Genomic DNA, 17,065 nt, shown 5'->3' on the forward strand with positions numbered 1-17,065 from the left:
TGGGAAGGCAGGAAGGGGACACCTGGAGGGCCTGGGTGACAACTTTGGGGTTTTCTGCACTGGGCCCTGCGATGGGGGTTCCCCAGCCAGCCAGAATGGGGGGTCCTGGGAACAGCCGGACCAGGCGCCCAGATCAGGGTGATTTGTGGGTCGGGAGTGCAGAGAGGATGAGGCGGGAATGGCTGGGAATCTAGCTCTCGCCTGCCCGCCCTGACGCTCACAGCCATTAATTCTGCACTGGAGGAATTCTCTAAAAAGCCTTTCCTCTGACTTTTTTTTTCTTATTCTAAAAATAAAATTTAAAAAAATTTTTAAAGGAGAAGTAACCCGTTGGCTGCTTTGCATGATCTGTGCTCTGAGGGGGAAGCTGGCTCCCCAGCCACCAGGGGAAATCACAAGGCTACAACTGACTCGAAAACGGAAGCCAAACACACGTCCACTGGGCAGGCGGGAAAGGCCTCCGCTGTTGGGGGATGTGGCCCAGGAAAGCGGGAAAGTGGGCTCAGGGGAACTGGCGGCCGTCCCGGGTGTGCCCTCAGCCGAACCCAGTCTCCAGGGGCAGTCAGCTCCAAGGCCCAAAATACTGCTTGCCCTGACCGTGTGACACGGCCTGAAATCCCTCCATCAGCACCAACCCTCCTTCCAGTCTCACTCGGTGTTGGTCTTTCAAAACACAAATTCCTCTGAGATCAGGGGGAGGGCTGGACTCTCACAGTGGCCTCCTCCAACCCACAAGGGCCACCTTCCCAAGCACAAGACTGGAGAGCCCCTCCCTGGCTTTTGGCCATCCTCAGGGTAAAGCCTGGCATTCAAGGCCTCTGTGATCTGGCTCCTGCCGGCTGCTCAGGACTGGAGTCTCACTTCTTCCTCTGCCCCGCCCTCAGCTCCGACCACATCAATCTCCGCAGTTTCTCAAATGTGGCCACACTTTCCTCCTGGGGCGCCTGAACCTTCATGATGTTGTTCCCTCAGTAGCCAATGCCCTTCTCATACCTCTGAGCCCTCCATTTCCCCTCCTCTTGACCCATGCTGTTCCCTTTGCCAGGCGTGCCCAGGCAGCAAGTTTTCAGCCAGCTTGCAAGATGCAATTGCAAAAAAACCTCTCCAGCCCTCTGTGACAGCACTGTGCTGGTCACCACCTTCATTTCTCATGGTAGAATGGTAGCATATGCATGAGCTTCTCCAGGGTGGAGACTGTGCTCTGGGGTGAGTGTTTACTAAAGAAAGGAAACTAATTTTGACTAAAGTGTGAATGACTGTATTCAGCTTCTTCCTTTCCAAGCAGAAATAATGAGAGGGACTTCCCTGGTGGTGCAGTGATTAAGAATCTGCCTGCCAATGCAGGGGACACGGGTTCGAGCCCTGGTCCAGGAAGATCCCACATGCCGTGGAGCAACTAAGCCCGTGCACCACAACTACTGAGCCCGCACGCCACAACTACTGAAGCCCACGCGCCTAGAGCCCGTGCTCCGCAGCGAGAAGCCACCGCAATGAGAAGCCTGCGAACCACAATGAAGAGTGGCCCCCGCTGGCTGCAACTAGAGAAAGCCCACGCGCAGCAACGAAGACCCAATGCAGCCCAAAATAAATAAATAAATAAATTTATACACATAAAAAAGAAGAAACAATGAGAGCAACACTGCCATGCTGGGCGCTGGAGAACGGAAGGAAAAGTATGGGTCAATTGTATGTCAACTGTGCGTGTGACAACATGGGGGAGCCAGGTGTTCAGTGCCAGGCAGCACCTGGCTGCTACTTTTGGTTCCTCTAAGAACCTCAGTTGATCCTTCTCTAAAATGGGATGAGCAACGGGTGGCTGCTGGTCTCAGCTCTTTTCTAGGAGCAGGACACCTCCTCTCTCTCTGCTGGCTGCCTCCGGGGGCCAAAGCTCAGCTCTGCCCACTCTCCCACTAGAACTCCGACATACTGATTTCACTACCAACTGTAATTGTGTTGACTTTCTCTCCCCAGGAAGCCAGTTGGAGCAAGAGCTTCCAGAGCCTGGCTTCTCAGCCTCCCGCCTCCTGCCTGCAGACCCCACCAAACCTCAGCCCCACCGCAGGTGGCACTCCGAGCAGGATGAGGCGTCAGTGGCAGACTACAAGACCCAGCGGTTCCGCCCCAGGTGTAGACTACACCGGCTGTTGGGGTTTTGTGCTTGGGAAGTGAGGGCACTTTCCTGCCTCAAGTTTTTGGTTGTTACCGAACCCCGATCCCGGGAAAGTGAGGTTTCACTGCCGAGGAGCTGAAAGCACACCAATCACTTTGGGGTATCAAGCAGCAGACTGCAGGGCGGCCTGCCGCTCACCACACGGGCTGGGGGCTGCACTGAGCCCCCTCCCACTGACCCTTCCACAGCAGCCAAAAAGAGCTCTTACAACCGCAAAGCACTAAATGCGACGTGGGATCCCGGAAAAGAAAAAGGACATTCGTGGAGGAAACTCTGGAGTTTAGTTGAGTGTAAGATACCAATGTTGGTTTCTTAGTTTTGACAAATATATGTTGCATCTGTCATAACGTGTGATCTTAGCAGTGGGGAAAACTGAGGGAAGGGTATGCGGGAACTATCTGTGCTACCTTTGTAACTTTCTTGTACATCTGAAGTTATTCCAAACTAAAAAGTTGTTTTAAAAAAAAAAAAGAAAAAATGCAAAGTGGCTTGTGTCCCTCCCACAGCTCAACAGCCTTCAATAGATCCCCAGTGCCCTCAGCATAAACCCAAAATTTGCTCCTGGGCCCTCAAGGCCCTGCTCGACCTGGCCTGCCCCTCTGTGGCTTCCCCCAACCCCTGTCCTGGCCAGCTCCTTCTCCCTCAGCATGGACAGGAGAGGAGGGGCCAGGACTGGAGAACGGGGAGCCAGCAGGGCAGTAATGGGGGTCTGACAGGCACAGCATCAAAAGCCAGGCCTAGAAACAGGGCATTAAACTCTGCTTCCTGCAGAGCCTGGGTGAGTAAGCCCTCCCCCCACCTTCTCCCGAAGCTCTGAGGTTAAAGGGGGAAGTGTTCTCCAGGTCTCCAAGGGCACAGGTCAGGCCCAGACTTGAAACCACACCTGCGACTCCCAAACCCAAACTCCACCCAACCACTTCAGCCTGTGCGCGCTCTCGAAACACGGCGGCTACTGGGCTACGGCTCCACTGAGCTGACCTCTCCGCTGAGGGTAAACCGAGGCACGAAAAGAGCCCTGGGCCTACCGCATGCCGGTCCTGGGAGGGGGCAGGACAGACTCAGCTCTGGGGGGCCTCTGGCAATGGCCCTCACACCAAGGAGGAAGCTGCCTGTTGCCAAGAAAGGAAATACTGGCACCTCCCAGTTGGTGATCAAGATGTTCACTTCCTGAAGGGGTGGAGGTGGGGGGCAGTGGGGGAGAGAATGGCCAGCCAGGCCAGAGAACAAGTCAGCAGGCCTGGCTCTGAGTGGGAGGGGAAAAGCAGTGCTTTGGGGAAACTGAGGCACAGAGAGGGGCAGAGGCTTCCTCAGGACACACAGTGCAGTAATTCTCTTCCTGGTCCCAGGCTGCCTGAATCAGGCAGGAAAAACCAACAAATGGCAATGGGCAGAACAGCTTGCGTACACCCTTCCACAGCTTCAGAGGGGCCTGCCTTGGCTTCCCTGACCCTCTCTCTGGAGGAGGTGGATCGCCCAGCCCAAGCACTGAGGCCGTCCAGGCCAGCTGGGCACCACCTGGAAGGGCCGTGTGGACCAGCCAGCCAGGCCGCCCTGAGCACAATGTGTCCACCCACCCACAACTGGCACTCCCGACCCTGCCGCCAAACAGAACACAGCCTGGAGGGACAGCCCCAGGCTGAGGTCAGAGGCCGGGCTAGACTGAAGACCTGCTGCATGCAGGCATGGAGCACACACTCTCGTTGGGTTCCCATTTAACAGACAGAGAAACCGAGTCTCCTGATGTGCCAAGTCTTATAGCTCTTAACTCACTGTGGGCTGCCCCATCCTCACTGAGCCTCAGTATTCTCACCTATAAAATGGGGGCAATAACTGCACCCACTACAGAGGCTCAGCTCACAGCAGCCCTCAGTACTGAGCACCACAGGTGCTCAATACACATTCCCAATGATCTCTGCAGGCCATTGGGCAGAGGCTCGGGGACGCCCGAGGACAGGAGGGCCCCTGGGACCAGCCGCTCCACCACTCCCCGAACTCAAGCATCTGAGGCTGGAACAGCAGCGCTGCCTTCGCCCGGGCTGGGGTGCCTCTGCTCGGGGCCTGCCTGGGAACTGCTGCCGCAGCCGCTGACTCAAGCAGCCCTTGTTTTGTTAGCTGGACATGGCCCCCCAGACACTCAGCTCCCCCTTCTCGAAGCTGTTTCTCATTCCGGCCCAGCCTGGCCCCGTTTCCAGCCCTCCCCTCCGGGTCCCAGAGGAGCACAGTGTGGGATGGGCAGCCAGGACTCTTCCCTGGCCGGGGCGGCGCGGGTTTGGGGGGGGGGGGGCATTCCTTCCCGCCAGCTCCAGCGGGGGAGGGGCGGCAGGCGGAACACAGCAGCTCCAGCCCCTCCTCACCCTGGAACAGTTTCGGTCCCAGCTTCTTCCCCTGAAGGGATGCAGGCCAGGAGAAGCTGAGAGTGCAGCTGGCTCTCCGGGGGACACCAGGCCTTCCTCCTCCTGGGGCTGAGGGGCCCTGGAGACTGAATTCACACCCTCCTCCCGATCCCCTGGGGGTGCTGGCCTCGGTCCCAGAGTCATCTGACAACGGCTTGTGACCGACCGCAGCTGAGGGGCTCCCAGCAAAAATCTCTGGGCCGGGTCCCATGTGCTGGAGACATGGAGGTGACATGGGGCCCTCTCTCTAGCTATCAATGTCCCAGTTCAGAGACCACCCCCACGTGGGGAAGGGACAGCTTTATAATAGTAGCAACACAGTGGAATCAGTAACACAACAATAATAAGCAGCAATGGTTTAACTTTGTGCAGAGACCTCTGCCTGTATAACCTCACTGAACCCTCACCAGATCCTCATAAGTTGCTGCTACTTTATGGTAAAGGAAACTAAGCCACAGAGAGGTAAAGTGACTTGCCCAGGGTCACACAGCCAGACTAGCCAGAGGTGAGCCTCAAACCTAGGCTGGCTGGCTCCAGTACCCTCGTCCTAATCCACAGTCTCTCCGCCCCCTGCTCTGTCGGGTGCAGCCAACAACTGCTGGGAGTTTGGCCATGTGGAGCTGGAAAGGCCCTGGGTTGTAAGCTGGGGATACTGGGGCCCATCAAGGAGCCAGCCACTTCCAGAGGGTTCAATCACCTCCAACACAGACGGTGGACGAGCTCTGAGAGGGGGATGGGGGGGTGGAGGTGACCGCCGATCGCTGTTTAGCTCCTTTCCTGGGCCTGGCCTCCACTTCAAGCCCTCTGCCCACGGCCCCCCCCATTATTTACCGATCAGAACAGAAAGCGCACCGTGATTAACGCCCCACTGGGGCCTCGCTGGGCCTCGTAATGGAGCTGTGAGCTTCCTCCCTCCTCCAGCGCGTGATTTATCGTGTTCCAGGGTGAAGGATGGTGGACTGGGTGGGGCGAGCCTCACTGGCCCGGCCGATCTCGGTGGCATCGGCATCGAGATCAGCGGCAGCGGGAGAGTGGGCGGGGCAGCGGGGCCCTTCCAGGCAGCCTGCTGGGTTCGGCCCTGGCTCAACACAGGCTTTGGAAAGAAGGAAAACAGGCGAGCTCTGGGGGGAGCCGGGATCCAAATCCACGTGGCTGGCGCCAGGAGACTTTCCGGGCCTGTCCCCACTTGGGGACCAGCTGGTTTCCATGGCAATCCCCACACCGTTGGCAGAGCTGGAGGGCCCCTTGGGAGTCACCTGGTCCAGCCCCAGTGGGGGCTCCAGGAGAGAGCGTCCTGCTCCCGCCAGCACCTGGCAGGACGAATGTGGGCCAGCAGCCATGGGGTCTCCTCTAGAACCAGATCAACTGTGTCTCACTCTTCCCGCAGGCCTTTACTGGTTCCCTGCAGCCCACAGGACAGTGTCCAAATCCTCGGCCTGCACCCCAGACCTCACATGCTCTCAGCTTCATCTCTGCCTGCTACCCAAACCATGTTCTACCACGTCTCTGAGCCTTCGCCTCTGCCTGGAAGGCCTCCCCAAGCCCCATCTGTCAAAGTCCTGCTCCAACACCCACCTCCTCCAGGAAGCCTTCCCTGAGTCCCTCAGACTCAGCTCTGCTTTGGCGTATCTTCTGTCCTGAACTCCTCCCCGACTGTCTTGGGGCTCCTGGAGGATAGGGGCAGGGTCCGATTCATGCCTTTTAACGGGCTGCCATGTAACAGAGCTGAGCCCCTCCCTGCCACACTCCAGGGAACCCTCCACCAGGAGCACAGACAGGCAGGAGATGGTGCCCAGAAGGTCTGGGCTCTGGTGGGCAAAGGTGGAGACAGCTGCAGTTGTGGGGAACAGGAGCCCTGCACCCGGGGAACCTGGCCCCAGCCTGGAACCACACTGGGCACGGGGCTCGGCAGCTCTGCTGGCCTCACTGGGAAGTTCTCATTACTCCCCACTGCAGCCCCAGCAGGGGAAGAACATCCCTGGGTCTCAATTTCTTCAACTTTAAAACGGACCCATTCACCCCATCACTGTGACCTTGAGGGCCTCTTTGGCTCACATCCCTTAGGTCAGCGTTTTCAGAGGAACCAGGGAGTAAAGGTGATGAGCACAGGCTCTGACACCAGACACCTGTTCCACCTTTTACCCGCCGTGTGACCTCAGGCAAGTCACTTATCTTCTGTGGGCCTCTGTTTCCCCTTCCTGTAGACTTAGCATAACACTCACCCCATTCCATTGCTGGCAGGATTAAAAGATACGCATTATATGTCAAGTGCTTTTGCAAACTGCCTGACACAGAATAAGTTCCCAAGACACAACAATAATAATAATAGGGCTTCCCTGGTAGTGCAGTGGTTGAGAGTCTGCCTGCCAATGCAGGGGACACGGGTTCGAGCCCTGGTCTGGGAAGATCCCACATGCCGCGGAGCAACTGGGCCCGTGAGCCACAGCTACTGAGCCTGCGCGTCTGGAGCCTGTGCCTCTCAACAAGAGAGGCCACAACAGTGAGAGGCCCGCGCACCGCGATGAAGAGTGGCCCCCGCTTGCCGCAACTAGAGAAAGCCCTCGCACAGAAACGAAGACCAAACACAGCCATAAATAAATAAATAATTAAATAATAATAATAATAATAATGATGCCAATGCAAGCAGTTCTGGTGACAGAGCGAGGGCTTTCTTGCCACCCCACAGCCCAACTCAGACTGGGAAACTGAGGCCCAGAAATGGGAAGGGATCCCTCAGGCCCATGGGCTCAGGCCCTCATGCTCCTCTTCCATACACACTGTGTCTGTTCTCCACCCTCCAGCAACCAGAACCCGGAAGCCGGCCTGTTTCCTTAATCTCCATGAAAACTGGCAGCCGTGGCAGTGAGTAAATGAGACTCCTGTAGAGGGTGTTTCTGCAGGGGCTGAGCCAACTCACACACGGCCTCCGCTGAACTCCAGGGGTCCCTGTTCTTGTCTATGCTGAGCCCACTTTACAGATGGGGAAGTGGAGGCCCAGAGAAGGTAAGTGACTTGCTGGAGGCCCCAGGGAGGAGGTGTAGAGCCAGGATTTGAATCCAGGGAGTTGGTGCCAGGGTCCAGCACTGACCCGTCCACCACTCTGGGCGTGTGTGGGTGTGGCAGGCTTGACGGTAGGCATGGCCAGGGCCATGACGGCTCCTCCACCCTCCTAGCAAACGCTGGACAGTGAGGGGCTGCCCTGGAGGGGAGGCAGCGGCCTGCCCAGCCCCAGTACACAGCATGGTCCAGGGCTGCGGTCAGGGTTGAAAGGGATTTGTCAAGTCATTCAAACTGACCACATCTCTCATTCACGCACCCAAAGGGCCAGGGGGTCACAATCACATTTTCAGAGATGAATGTCACTAAGTGACTCCCTGCCTCCCTGACTTCCTCAGGAGGTCCCCTCAGCCCCAGCCCCCACTTGTGGCAGGGCCTCTGCAGATACCCTAGCCAGCCGCAGCCGGCTCAGGAACTGAGTCACTGCAGCGGCAGCTCCCGGCTTCCATCCCGGCTTCCATCCGGGGCCTGCTGGGAGGTGCTGCCCCAGAGGGGGTTTTCTACAAAGGGCTCCACCCAAATCTCTGCGGGACTGGGGGGTAACTGCAAAACCCCCAGCTGAGAGCCCACAGCTGACACCAGCGGTCACCCACGGCAGACTCCAGAGCCAGACAGCCAGTCTGCAGGTCCCTACGCCACTAGCCAGCTGCGTGGGACCCTGGGCCTCAGTTTCCCCATCTGTAAAACTGGGGATAACAGCACTTCCTGCCTCACGGGGTGGGGGTGGGGTGCTGCGAGAGCAAACACACTGGCGAAGGTGAAGGGCCCGATGCAGCGTCCCTGCTCAGAACTGGGAGGGTGGCCATGGTCATTTTTCAGCCCCAGAGAGCTGAGAGGGCACCCAGCATCTGCACACCCCTCAGGCCTACCAGATGCGCAGCGTCTCACCATTAACAGAAGCGGCGCCCGGCGGCTCTCTCCTCAGCCTGTGCCTCCCGCCGCTGAGCTCGGGCTGGGAGGCACCCGACACACCCGCGCCTCACCCCTCTGTCTCGCGCACCCCTGCTCACTTCAGGGCCTGCTTTGGTCCCATCTCCTCCCTCCTCTGAGCGCTCCCTGCCCCACCGGCTGTTCCACACACTGAGCACACTTTTCTCAGATGTATTTCTCTTCTCCTGGTACTCATACCTCCACCTGCCATTTCCTGGGCACTTCGTGGGAGACTTCAGTTCAGAAGGAGACACTGTCCCATTTTACAGTGAGAAAGCATGAGGCCCAGAGAAGGTAAGTGACTCACCCTGGGTCACACAGCTTACGGGCAGGAGAACAGGACTCACCATCAGCTCTACCCTCACGTACCTGGCAGTCGAGACTGATGACACTCCCAGGGCAGGGAGGTATGTTAACCGTCTCCTGGCCCAAGATGTGTCTGTCTCTCTAGGCTAGAAGGTCATCCCAGCCAACCCCGCCAGAGCCCCCTCTCCTAAGTGCCCCCAAATGTCTCTGCTTTTACCCTCGGCCGCAGGGAGCTCATTCCCAGCCCCCAGGCCAACTCCAAATGGAAAGCCCATCTTGGAAGCTTATCTCCCTCCACCTCCACCCAGCATTTCAGCCCCTAAATTGGTTCAGAAAACGCCTTCTTGACGACAAGCACCCACCCACTGCATGCCAGTTTAAAACCGCCTGAGGATTTTTTTTTCCACCTTTACTATAAAAAGACACCTTGAAAATGCAACATTGACATTTCCCTGTCGGTTTTCTTTTTTCTTTTAAAATACAAATATTATGGCCATTCATCGGTTAAAGGAAAGATTCAGGGAAAGGAGTCGGACTCAGTCTGCCCTCGCCTTGCTGGGTGGCCCTGTGCCTCAGTTTCCCCACCGAGAGCACAGGCAACTTCCCAACTCACTTTCACCACATACGTGAATTGAGAAAAGGGATCCAAGCTACATGCGACGGAGGCTAATTTTCTCACTTTCTCTCTCAGAATAGTCCAAAGGCCCCAAATATGCCCAAAGCAATCAGGGACAAAGTTGGGGCCCAAGGCTGGGAGGACAAGGTTCCCTGCCTCTTCACTGCCTTAAAGGTGGTGAGCGGGGGGCAAAGCCTCCCAGGCGAGGAGATGGAATGTCCGAGACCACCCCAACCGTGGCTCTGGAGCTTCAGGCCTGAGGCCCCAAGGGCAACAGCACGAGGCTGGGTGCCCAGAGGCCCGGCTGAGCCACCCTGCTTGGGGGGGAGACATCCCTGGAGAAAAGATGGAAGGGCAGGGTCCTGTCCCCCGTTGTCCAGCCCCACTGAGACCACCTGGTGCTGGAGCAGTCAGGCCAGACGGGGCTGGGAGGAAGAGGGACTCCAGGCCCCTGGTACTCACCCCCGCCCCCCTACCAAACCCACCGTCTCCCCCAGAGGCACCCCTGTCACATCCCCGACTTCCATCCCAATGCCGGGCTGGACTGGGCAACTCCCTTCTCCTCCATCCTGTCCGTCCCCACCTCTGGGGCTACATCCAGGCACCTGAATCCGTCCTGAACCCCCCCCCTTCTTCTCTCTGTGCCCTCAGACCAGGCCTGTCACATCCCCCTAGAACAACACCTGGCCGGCCACCCCTACCTCTGCGCCCAGTGCCCACCACACAGTAGGTGCTCAAGAAATATTTGTAAATGAAGGAGTGAATCACTTGCCTGGAAGATGGCACCAGCCTCCTTCCTACTCTCCCTGCTTCTCCTCTCTCCTTCTCACCAACCACCTAACGACTTTCTAAACTAGCTCCGTTAAAAACCATCACAGTAACTGCAAACACGTGTGCCAGGCACTCTGCTAAGTGCTTCACCTGTAGCATCTCATTTAATCCCCACAGCGGTCCTGCGAGGTCGGTATTTTTATTATCGTTCCTGTTCTACAGAGGAGGAAACTGAGGTGCTCGTTCAGATCAGATGCTCTGGCTAAAACCCTTCATGGTTCCCCACGTCCCCAGGACACAGTCACGCCTATCCGCACCCACATGGCAGGCCTACCCGCCTTTCCCAGCCCTGCTCATACTTCCTGTTTCCCCTCCCCGGCCACAATGACCACCTCTCACTGCTCCAGTCCGTCTTGCTGTTTCCTACCTCCAGGCCTCTGACAGGCTGTTCCTTCTGCCTGGACCCCTTCCTCTTCTCCTGCCAGCTTCATGTGACTAACTCCTGCTCACCCACCCACCTGCGCTCTGACACCACTCCCCCCAGAGGCCTTGATGCCCCTCTCCGGGCTCCATCTGCCCGGATGGGATCACAGCACCCAGCCCTCTGGGCTGGAAGGGCCTGGCCACACGTCTGCCGGCACGGTCCACGAGAGCAGACAGTATGGGAATCACCACTGGTCCCCAGCACACAGCAACACAGTAGCGACTTAGGAAATGTTTACTGAGGCTGCCATCGGGCACTAGAGGTGGTCTTCACTGTTGCAGAACAAGCCAAAATAGGCCCCTGGTTGCTGTCGAGGACCAAGTCCAGGCCTGTGCTAATCACGCTCCCCCGGGGTGATAATAACAAGAACAGCAGACATCTACTAGGTGCTTGCTACGTGCCGGGTACAAAGTGCTTTACGTTAATTAATTTATTTGGTCCTCAGCGATCCTTAGAGATTTACTGTCCCCACTTTACAGATGAGGAAACGGAGGCTCAGAAAGGTTAAGTCACTTGTCAAGGTCACACAGCTGGGAAGTGACAGAGTAGAATTTAACCCCGGGTGCGAGGTCCAAGTTCTTAGACTGTAACTGGGGAGCTGGCAACAGCCAGGAGCACTCTCCCATCCCCAACTGAGGCTACAGGCCCAGACCCTGGGGCCTGTGCCCACAGCTGGGCATGGGGAAGGGGAGAGGGGTGTGGAGGACACAGGGAGAGTGGCCAAGGAGGGCCAGGAATCCACCCCACCTTGGGGTGGGGAGGAGGCCCTTGAGCACTCTGTCCCTGGGGCTGTGTCCCTGGAGAGGCCCTGCCCTCGAAGAAAAGGGAAGCCCCAGCTCCCTTCAGCAGTGAGTCACTGCACCAGGCCAGGCTGGGGACGGGGGACCGTGGGAACCAGGACGGTTCCTGCCAGAGGGGGAGGGGGAGAGGGAGACTGTGGCGGCCTGAGGAATCCCACGGATTGCCTCACACTGAGGGCCTAGATGGACAGACAAGCCTGGAAAGGCCCGAAGAAGGCCCTTCCGACAGGGTCTTCCCTCCGTAGAGCAGCGACTGACTCCCCATTCACCTCCTCAGGCTCTGAGACCCCCGGACACAAAGTTTGTGCCCTCCAACACAGCCCACTGGGGCATGTGGCTCTGGGGAGGGGAAGAGTGCATGTCCCAACAGCAGCGCTGGGTGGCCACCCTGACCAAGCTGGCCCCTGCTGGTAGCAGACCCGCTCCCGGGCCAGTCTGCCCTGCTCACCCACCATGACCTTTACTTTCAGGGCAGCCAGCCAGCCGGGTGGTAGGCAGTGTGGGGACCAGCTGCAGGCGAAGGAATCTGCGTTTTCTCAAAGCCCCAGTGTTGGGCACACCCACAGGGGAATAATTAATCTCACGAGCTTCTTGCCAGGGCCTGAGGATCACAGAGGAGGGATGGGGCAGAGCCACAGGGAGCCTGGCCCCAAGGAGAGCTCTGTAATCACCAGGAGAAGGCTAAATTCTGCATTTTGAGAAGCTGAGGCTTCCCAAGGGAGTGGCCAAGTCTCCCCTGACTCATCTCGGGATGGAGAGTGCAGAAAAGGCACAGGGGTCCACCTCCCAGGGCGCTCTAAAGAAGTGACCCCTTGCTGATGCGCTCCCTTGAGTGGAACCACACACAGAACCCTCCTGCACCCCTGTGTCACGTCCACCCAAGACCAACACACACATCGATCTCCCCCAACCTGGCCTCCTCGCTCCTGCCCTGCCCAGCCCCAGACACCTGGGCCCCATTCCCCCACCCCAGCTGCTGTGGCCCTATACCTGGCCCTCCTCGTTCCCTCCAGATCCCCACGGCCCACTCAAGCGCTACATGCAGTCCTGCTCACCTCCCTCCACTCTCCTGGAGCCGGCACCTCCCCACCCCAGTCGCCGGGACTCCTCCAACACACACACTCTGAGTTCCACATCTGTAAGGCGGCAAAGGCTCTGCAGCACTACGAGCACAGACGCTGAGACCAGACAGCCTGGATTCAAATCCTGCCTCTGCTAGTTCTGTGTGACCTTGAGCAAGTTACTGAATCTCTCTGTGCCTCAGTTTCTTCATCTGTAAAATGGGGATGAGAACAGAGCCTAGCTGAGAGGACTGCTATTAAAACCTAGAGTTATGCCATGTGAGGCGCTTAATAGGTATTCCACAAGTGTTACTGCCTTCCTCATAGCCCCCAGGCCTGGTGCATGCTACATGCTCAGTAAATGTGTGTTGGATGAGTGAATAAAAAGTTGGCCTCAGGAACACACCCATTTGCCAACCAGCGGCCTCCCCAGAGTGCCTACTGGTTTCCAAACACCTGCGTCCCCTGCCGCACACATCCCACTGCGCACCCAGGCCTGCCCTGTTGCACCAGTGTGTCCCTGCCACACGCACCTGCCTGCCCTCACACCTGTGTGACCCAGCTCAGTGACACACAAGTCTGGTGCATACACCTTGCTTCCCCTCACCCCCCATCTGCAGGGCCCTGATGCACGCCTGCATGCCTCCCTGCACACCTGCCACACTCGTGCACACACCTGCCAACTCCCAAAGGCAGCCCTCACGGGCTCATGCAGTCGGCCCAGAACATACCTTGGGTCAGACGCTGCACTCACTTGCTGTGCACACAGCCCACTGCTGCGACCCTCACTTGCACAGCCGGGATGTATATGCACCTTCGGCTCTCTTCAGCGCACACCTGGATACCCATCCACAACCCGACCGCCCCGCACACCTACATATGTGCACCTGTAACCCAGCACTCATTTGAGTGCCCAACGCGCACACCTAGGCCATATTCACGGCAGTGCCCCCCACCTCTGCTGACACCTGTATTCTCGCGACTACATCTGGGTCCCCGCAAATGCACCTGTGGCTCAGAGTATACACTTGAGTCTCCATACACGCACATCTAGGTAACGGCACACTCACACGTGTGACCCGCTCAGCGCACAACCTGCCCAGTTACCCGCACGCTCTCTCTCCAGCCCCCTGGGCTGGTCCCCAGCGCCCCCGCTGCCTGGGCATACCTGGATGTTGCGTTTCCGCTCGCAGGCCGGCCCGGTGCCCTGCACCACGCTGTCGAGCACGGCCACCACGTCGGGTGCGGGCTCCACGAAGCAGGCGGTGCGCGCCGCGCGGATCGCGGCTTGCACGTCGGCGAAGCGGAAGGCACAGAGCGCGGCCGGAGCCGTGCGGGCCGCCGGGGCCCCCTGCGGCCGCTCGAAGACGGCAAAGAGCAGCTCGCGCGCGGGGAAGACGGATACCAGGCGGCTGTAGAGGTCGCCGCGGCCCGCGCCGCCCGCGCACTGCAAGCCCAGCTGGATGTAGGACTCAGTGAGCTTCTTGGCGTCGGCGCCGGCGCCGCGGGGCAGGCAGATGCGCGCCAGCAGGCTCCGCGCCTGGCTCTCCTTGTCGCCCGCGCGTGCCTCGCTGTTGAGCGCCAGGTACGCATAGGTCTGGGCGCCCGGCTGCGGGTCGGGAGGGTGCAGGAAGGCGCGAACGAAGCCCAGCTTGTGCTGCTCCTTGGCGCCCTGCTTGATCTTGAGAATGTTGTCGTCGGAGGGGTTGAGGTCGAAGGTGAAGAGCTTAGCCAGGTCGCCGCGCGCATCCAGGGAGCGGATGGCGATCTCGGGCGTGTTCTCGAAGCGGTGGTCCTCCAGGCTGCGGTTGCGCGGGAAGAAGGCGCTGCCGTAGCCCGTGTACGTGGCGCCCACGAGCAGGCGGCTGCCCCCGGTGCCGGCGGCCGGCGGCAGGACCAGTCCCACGGTGGACGCGTTCGGGTGGTTGGCCGCCACGTTCAGCATGCTGGGGAACACCGTGACGGGCTCGGCGGGCGGCGCGGCGGGCGGGAAGTGCACGGCCACCGCCGAGATGTTGCCCCGCCGCCGCAGCTGGCAGAAGCCCTGGTAGATGGAACCGCACACGACCACCAGGCCCTGCCCGGGGTCCAGTTGCAGGATCTTGTTGTAGTTGTCGGTGAGGCGCCGCGGGTGCTCGCACGAGGCCTGCGGCAGCTGCGGGGCGTGACACAGCGGGCTGTCGGCCACCGGGCCCACGGCCGCCTCGGCCTCCAGGCTCAGGTTAGCGCCCGACAGCTGGTAGAGGCGGTTGACGGCCGCCAGGTACACCGTCCCCGCCGCGCCGTCCAGGGCAAAGTTGTTGGTGGGCGTGGGCGAGGGGAACCGGCGCTGGATCTCCAGGGCGCCTATCCGCGCCGCCCCCAGGAGCAGCAGCAGCAACAGTGGAGGGCACGGCGGGGCCCAGAATGGCGGGCGCGGCGGCAGGGGGCTGGCCGCGGCGGCCCGGGCGCTAAGGGGTGCGCCGCCCGCGCCGCGACGAGCCATCCGGGCGTGCGCGGGCTGCGCGGCACGGCGAGTGCATGGGGCGCGGCGCGGCCGGGAGCCGGGAGCCCGGAGGCGGCAGGAGGCGGGGGGCGGGCCCGGGCCGCGAGGCGCTTCCTGCCCGCGCCAGCCGCCCCCGGCCCCGGCGCCCCGGCCCGGCTCAGCGGCTCCGCGCAACCCAGGGGCGGGGCGGGGGCGGCTCCGCTGCGGACACGCCCTCGCGCCCCGCCCCCCGCCGCGCCCTGCCCGCCTCCGGGGCCCCCGCCCGCCCGGGGCCCACCTCCCCACGCGCCCCGGGCCCCCGCCCCCGCTGCCCGCCGGCCCCGCCCTCCGGCCGCCGGGCCCTCGCTCAGCTGTTGTTGGGTCTGGCCGCACCGCGCCCTCCAGGACCCTCCCGTGCGGCACCCGCGGCCCGAGGCTCCTTTCCCGGAGCTGCCTCCGGCTCCGTCGCTGGTTGCTTTAGTTCCTTCTCCCTCTTGGCCCCTTGGCCTGTCTCTCGAGCTTGTTTTATTTTTTCCTTTTCTGTCTCTCCCTCCTTCTCGGTAAGTGTCTCTCAGTGTCTCCTTGTCTCTGTGTGTCCCGCCCCCCACCCCAACTCCGTGCGTGCTGTCTCGCCTTTTCTCAGTCTGATTCTCTTTCGCTCTCTCGTCTGTTACCCCGCCCCTCCCCTTTCTCCCCTGTATTCTCTCTCCCCCTTCTCTCCTGTGTTTCTGCCCTTGGCTCTCTCTCCCTCTCTCCTGGTTCCCTCCGCGCCCGCCCCCTCGGACCCTCTGTCTCTCTCGATCCCTCTACCCCCTCTCTCCTCCACCTCTGTCCACCTTCCTCTCCCCCTGCCCTCCCTGTCTCTCTCCACCTCACACCCCACTCCCTGTCGCAAGACACTGTCCAGACCTTAGATCCCAAACCATGGACACCCCCAGGGTCAGCTGGGCAGGGAGCACTGCCCCCTCAGATTCCAAGATCCCCAGCCCGGAAAGGGGTCTGACAAGTGGCAGGGACCAGAGATCAAGGGTCAGACATATAAATCAGGGAAAAGTGAAGAGGAGTTTTCAGGTCTGTGCCAAGCCCCGGGGTACCCAGAGTGGAGCCTTGATCCTGGGGGACGATGGCCCCAGGAGGCCCACATTTACCTCCTGTGGAGACACAGCTGCCCTTCCACCCACTTTATTTGGGACTCTGAAAGGACCTAAAATCCTCCCAGATTTATTGAAGACCAGCCACAGGTGAGCTGGCACTGGGCCTGCTTCTCCTTTCACCTGGGAGGAGCAGGTGGGCATTGGGGGCCGGGGCAGGCAGTGATGCTTACAGGGTCACAGAGCTTACGTGAGGGCGCTCAAGCAGGGCTCGCTACCTATCAGGCACTATGCCAAGCCCTTCATGTGTTTTGACTCACTTCGCCCTCACAGCCACCTTCTGAGGCTGGTACATTACTGTCCCACCTTACAGATTCATAGCCTGAGGCCCGAGAGGTGAATGGACTGGCCCAAGACGAACAGCTCATAAGGAGGAGAACTACAATGTTTGGAAGCCCCAGTCTGCTGGCTCTGAACCCCACCCCAACTCTCCCCCAGCCCAGGCCTCTCAGAATGGGGGGCTCCCACATGGTGCCGTGGTCCTGGCTCTGCGGGTGGCGTGGCCTCCCTCACCTGTTCCCACCTGGTCAGGAAGGAAGAACAGGGGTTTCTCTGTGCCCCATGGGGGAGGTAGGAAAGGCCAAGCCAACAGCAGTCCCGCACGACCCCAACACTGCGCCTTCCTGCCATCAGCATGTGCTCATCACGCCTGCCTTTTTCCACCCCCTCTGTCAGTCTGACCACTGCTTTGACAGCCACGAGTATTCAACACAGGAAATCAAAGGTTCTGTTTTCGGGGCCCCATCCCCCACCCCTGGGGCTCAAGGCCACTCAGGGGGCAGCTTGATAGGACCGATGTCCCCACCTCCATCTCGGGGTGGGGAGGACTTATCTTGTGCCACCTGTGGAAGCAGCCTGGGAG

At 59.9% G+C, this 17,065-nt stretch overlaps 1 protein-coding gene across 1 annotated transcript in view; it reads right to left on the reverse strand.

Moving 5' to 3' along the window:
• PLXND1 (plexin D1) overlaps positions 1-15,231 on the reverse strand; it is a 52,477-nt gene extending 37,246 nt beyond the window's left edge. The window contains exon 1 of the mRNA XM_082414704.1: positions 13,757-15,231. Coding sequence (XP_082270830.1) covers positions 13,757-15,073 — 1,317 coding nt within the window. The 5' untranslated portion in view covers positions 15,074-15,231. The remainder of the gene's footprint in view (positions 1-13,756) is intronic.
• Positions 15,232-17,065: the final 1,834 nt, after the last annotated feature.

Source organism: Balaenoptera physalus (genome assembly GCF_965194825.1).
Source record: "Balaenoptera physalus genome assembly, chromosome: 11".
NCBI lineage: Eukaryota > Metazoa > Chordata > Mammalia > Artiodactyla > Balaenopteridae > Balaenoptera > Balaenoptera physalus.